At 55.1% G+C, this 5,062-nt stretch overlaps 1 protein-coding gene and 1 pseudogene across 3 annotated transcripts in view; one reads left to right on the forward strand and one right to left on the reverse strand.

Moving 5' to 3' along the window:
• BAHD1 (bromo adjacent homology domain containing 1) overlaps positions 1 to 3,539 on the forward strand; it is a 10,182-nt gene extending 6,643 nt beyond the window's left edge. For all 3 annotated transcript variants that reach the window (XM_005860242.2, XM_005860244.2, XM_014534786.1), the window contains exon 6: positions 62 to 3,539. In XM_005860242.2, coding sequence (XP_005860304.1) covers positions 62 to 251 — 190 coding nt within the window. In that variant the 3' untranslated portion in view covers positions 252 to 3,539. The remainder of the gene's footprint in view (positions 1 to 61) is intronic.
• LOC106725066 lies at positions 1,088 to 2,708 on the reverse strand (annotated as a pseudogene).
• Positions 3,540 to 5,062: the final 1,523 nt, after the last annotated feature.

The raw sequence follows: 5,062 nt of genomic DNA on the forward strand, positions 1-5,062 counted from the left end.
GGGAAGGGAAGGTCTTTCTGCAAAGGTGGCTTTGATAAAGGTGAATGGTGTGTCACTGCAGATTCTGTGCCATGGCCAAGCGCAGAGGCGAGGGTCTACCCAGCCGAAAGACAGCACTGGTGCCCCCCTCTGCAGACTACTCCACTCCGCCACACCGCACAGTACCCGAGGACACGGACCCTGAGCTGGTGTTTCTTTGCCGCCACGTCTATGACTTCCGCCATGGCCGCATCCTCAAAAACCCCCAGTAGCCTCCTCCTGCCCACGGGCAAGTGGGGCTCGGGCCAGGGGGCATTGCTTGAAGCACAGCACTTGGTTAAGGGGCCACAGGGACCAGAGGTTGCTGGCCTGTGGTTCTCTTGGGGGGAGGGCAAGGGCCCCTGTGGGTTCTGGGTCTTATGGGAGGGAAGGGGTATAAGAAAAGCATCAGAGCCCACAGCTTGGTCCAGGGTACCTCTCTGTGGTCCCTGGGCAGAGACTCCTGAAGAAGGCAGTCTTCCCTGAGGCTGGGCCAGGCTTGAGGGGCATGGGACCCTGGGGGGAGGAGGAGGTCCTTCAGGAACCAGGCCCAACAGGCCATTCTTTATCCTCCTCTGGGCCCTTCAAGGGATAGTGGGAGCCAGCTTTACCTCACCCACTGTGACCTGCTGCTTCCCCATCAGCCTGGGACCAGCCTCTTTCAGATTCTAGCACTGCTCCCAGCTCATTCCTTTGAGGCATAGAGAGCCAGAGTCTGGCTTCCAGAGCATTGACTTCCTCTTCCTGGATTCAGGGCCTTTCCCTGGCTTTCCTCCTTTGCCCCTGCAATAGCCCCTGGTGCTGGGACAAGTTACCTGGCCCTCAGAGTCATGGGTGTCAGCTTCCTGTTTGCCACCCAGCAGGTCTGGCTTCCCTGAAGTTAACTGATCAACATGGGGTTTTTCATGTCTGGGAGGGCAAAAGGGAGCTAGGAGGGGGTGGGGGACAGGGGCAAGGAAAATTGCTACCTGATTTATTGAAGACTTTTCCTCATGCCTTACACTTGGAGGTTCTAGGAAACCTCTTGCAGAACTTCACACATGACTCTTCAAGCTACACCCACCTGAAATCAAACCTGCCTTTATTACAGTATGTTGTCATGAGTCCATTTGTGTTGTCCCACAGCATAGCAGATCCAGCCCCAGGGACAGCCCCATAAGGCAGCAAGCAGGGCTGGGACCCCAGAATCTGGTAAGGCATGAGGTGGAATTGGGCTGAGAGGTGGTTTTGGGCCTGGGGAAGGCTGTTCTCTCTGGCCCAGCTGCAGCCCACAGTCTGGGTGAGGGCTCAGAATGGCCTGGAGCTCCTGAGCCTTATTGCCAGGCGGTGAGCCCAGTGGAGTGGAAGCTGTCAGTGTGCTGTTGGGCCAAGAATGTCAGGAGCAGCAGCATTGCAGGCTTGGTGTCTGGTGGGATCTTGTCATCAGCCTGAATGAGGCTACAGATGTGCAGGAGCCCAGGAGCCACATCTACAACCTGGTCAGGGCTGCTCTGGTATAGGAAGCTGAAGCGGTGCCCTATGGTGACCCACTCCTCCAAGTCCTCCTTCAGTGGGGCTCTGGCTTTCTTGTGGGACTGGCCATCAGTAGATGGGTGAGTGCCCCACAGATAACATGGACACGATCGCAATGCTCCCATGCCAGGAGGGTCAACAGGAGGCCCACCAGCTTGGGGAAGTATTCCTGGGCAGGGCAGCCCCTGTGATCAGCCAGCACACCCAGCCCGAAGATGGCATTGCTCTACACTTCGGAGTCTGCCTCCCAGGCAGCACTCAGCAGGATGGGGAACAGGTGGGACACAAACTGGTCTGAGGCAGCACCCAGGCCCTTAATAGACTCCCCACTGCAAAGGACTTATCTGCCACTGTGCAGCCCTGTTTCGTCTTGCAGAGCAATAATGGCAAAGACCCAGCAAAGAAGGGGGCGAAAGCGTCTTCCCCAGCCGCAGCTGCCAGGGCAGGAATGGCCTCACCAGCGTCATTTTCAGCCTGGTCCTCGTCCTCATCAGTGCCCTGACAGGATGTCTTCCTCTGCAGCATGGCCTTGAGCATGTTGCAGAGCTCACTGAAGCGCCCAGGGTGCTGCAATGTGAGGGTCCCAGAGCTGCGCAGCACCCGTCAGGGCCTCCAGCACGGCCATCAGCACTGTCACCATTTGGCACTCCCACTCCCCGTATACTGCCTGCATGTAGGACAGTACCACCTCGGCCAGGGTGGCCTGCAGAGCAGCAGTGTTGGGTTCTAAGGGGCAGCTTTGACAGGCCTTGTGCAGTGCACAGCAGAACTGACCCAGAGCCTCATGGGCTGCCTTGCACACACTCAGGTGAGGGCTTCAGAGCTTTGAATACTTCTTCAAAGATACTCTCCATGTAGGGAAGGGAGGCCACACTAGTGTTCCCCTTGCCCTGCCACCCCTCACCCTAGTCTTTTGTAGATTGCACTAATTTACATCCCAGTGAAAAAACAACACTGAATCAGTCCACAGACCTGCTGAGCTGCAGCCACTCACTCTAGGAACTAAAGACCCCATTTTGTTCTTGTTGCCCAGGGGCCCTGGTCTCAGACTGCTCCCCAGAGTAGATTAGGAGACTCAGCCCCCTGTTGTCATTTCCAGAGCTAGGCCCTACCATGAAGTTCTCTATGGGAGGGCTGGAGCAGCCTGGTTCTTCCCTGTTTGTACCAAAGAGGAGCATGTGGGGAGGGAGAAGAGCCCTGTGTGGCTTGGACCTGGTGCTGGGAGCCTGCTTGTGAGCACATCCCTGGGGGCAGGAGCCAAGGAGGGCAGCACTGGGTCCTTTACCCCCACAGGGGCAGACACGAACCCAGCAGGCTGAGTAGGTGGCATTGGGAGGTGGGGGGGGTCAGGCCAGGTCTGGAGATGGAAGTGAATCCTGAGGGCACTCCCAGCAGCCCTGACCCTATGCTCTTCCTGAGAAAACTGGGCTGCTCCTGCTTGGTCATTGAGGTGGGGGAGGCCTGGATGTTTAAGGTGAATTTACACAGGAAAAGCCCAATCCCAAGCCTGAAGAGAAGGAACTCAGGTTCCCTTGAATGGAATAAGCTGTTTGGAGGAAGGCATCGGTCTAGGAGGGCTGTGCAGTAGGAGAGGTTGGCAGAGTAGGGGCTCTGAAGAGCCAGTCTTGGAGCCTGCTGATTCCCAGGGTGCTGGGCCCTTGCCACCTAGGAGCCCAGCCCCACCCAGCAGGAGAAATCAAGGCCCTTCCTCCCAGGGTCTGCTACCCAGAACTTAAATGCTTTTGAAATCTCTTAGATGTGGAAATATTTTTTCGAACCTGAAAATGCAGCTGGTAGAATTTCAATGGAGCATAATTCATGTAAAATATATTTTAGTTGATAATTTTGTAAAATGCACTTTTTGTGTGTGTCGACCCTGGTTTCTCAGATCTGTATTTCAGTGTTTACAAGGGAGGGAGGATCTTTCCTCACCTCCCTTTTGACAGAGATTAGAAGTACTTTAAGAAAAATAAATTTGAGAAATTGTATTGATTTAGAAAAGGATCATTTTCTGTGTGTCCTGTCATCTTTTTGTGTGTGGGTGCAGGGGCGCTCATTGCTTTGGGGGTCCCTTTTAACCCTTGCAGTGCAGGGGCTTAGAGATCAAGAAAGTAGAGGGAGGAGAGGAGACGGAATGAGAGTTGACTTGTTAGCACCGTGGTGGCCAGAGCCACCTCCCTGGACTGAAATCTTTGGGTTGCCAGCCCTCATCAGGCTGGTGACCTGGGAACTGGTCAGTGAAGATAGATAGCACCTCATCACCTTAGGCCATACCCTTGGGAAACTGGCCAGCAGGAATTGGCCTAGAGCCCCGATACCTAGGTACTGGTACTCTGCTGAGGGAATGATGGTTCATCCTATGTGCTCATATTGTTAGGATTGGGGGGCAACCAAGAGACTTCTAGCTTCATTTCATCCCTCAACCCCTCATCCTTCTGAATTCATCTGATCAATGGTAGTGCCATTCTCCCACTAAACTCAAAGCCTCTGGACTCTACTGATCCATCACCCACCCCCTCAGTACAGTGTGTCCTGGGTCAGCTACTTCCTCCTTCCCAACCATTCTACTTTTGTACTCCATCTCTGAAGCATGGAATTCAGGTTTTAGAATCAGGCTGATCCATAGAGTCTCAGCTTCCTGGAGCCTGTTTCTTCAGCTGCACAGTGGGAAATGCCCATGATATCTTACTCCCAGGGTGACTGTGACAAATGAAGGAGAGAATACAAAGACCTGCCTCAAGAAGTGTGGATTCTCAACAATACTACTGTGCTTCAGAGCTCCCTGGCTCTCCACACATGACAGGGTGAAGTCTGGGTACTTAGCAAAGAATCCAGTTCAGGTGAGGAAAGGCTGGCCACTGACATCCAAGGCATTCCCCCATCAGCCTCTAGCCCAGGTGGCCAACCTGGTGCCTTTGAGCATGTGTTTGGCTCCAGGCAAGGAAGCTCTGTCCCTGCAGCTGCTCACCCTTCAAAATGTGAGCTGACCACGTCGTTGGTCAGAAGGCACCAACTTGTCATTGGCTCCTCACTAGTTATCCCACCTCTTCATGCTTGGGGGAGGGATATTCAGCATTACAGTGGATAAACACTAATCGGCCAGGTAGTTAAATTTAAGGGTCACCATGGAGAGGAGCCCCTGGTCAGTGGAGTGGCCAGGACAGGGGGAGTGCACTGGGGGCTCTGCTCCAAGCTAGAAACGGGCCTCTCAAAAGTTTGGACTCGAGTGCTGGGAGGGGGTGGGGGCTCCTCCAGCTGTTAGAAGGGAAGGGCTCAGCCAGGCCAGCGTGTGCGGCAGGGTGTAGAGTGCAGGTCCTCTCCGTCCAGCTCCCTGAAGGCACTCGCCGGGGCCTGGATCTTTTTTGCCTTCGGGACCTCGTCAGTTTTTGCCTCCAAAATCGGAGGACCAGAGTGGCCCTGCATTAGGCGCAGGTAGGGGTCTGCTCGCGCACGCCCAGCCCGCTCCCAGCAGGGGTGTCCGCCCCTCTCTCCGCCTCCGGCTGGGCCCGCCCCCGCGCCTGTGTCACCACGG

The sequence above is a fragment of the Myotis brandtii genome, unplaced genomic scaffold, assembly GCF_000412655.1.
Source record: "Myotis brandtii unplaced genomic scaffold, ASM41265v1 scaffold133, whole genome shotgun sequence".
Lineage (NCBI taxonomy): Eukaryota > Metazoa > Chordata > Mammalia > Chiroptera > Vespertilionidae > Myotis > Myotis brandtii.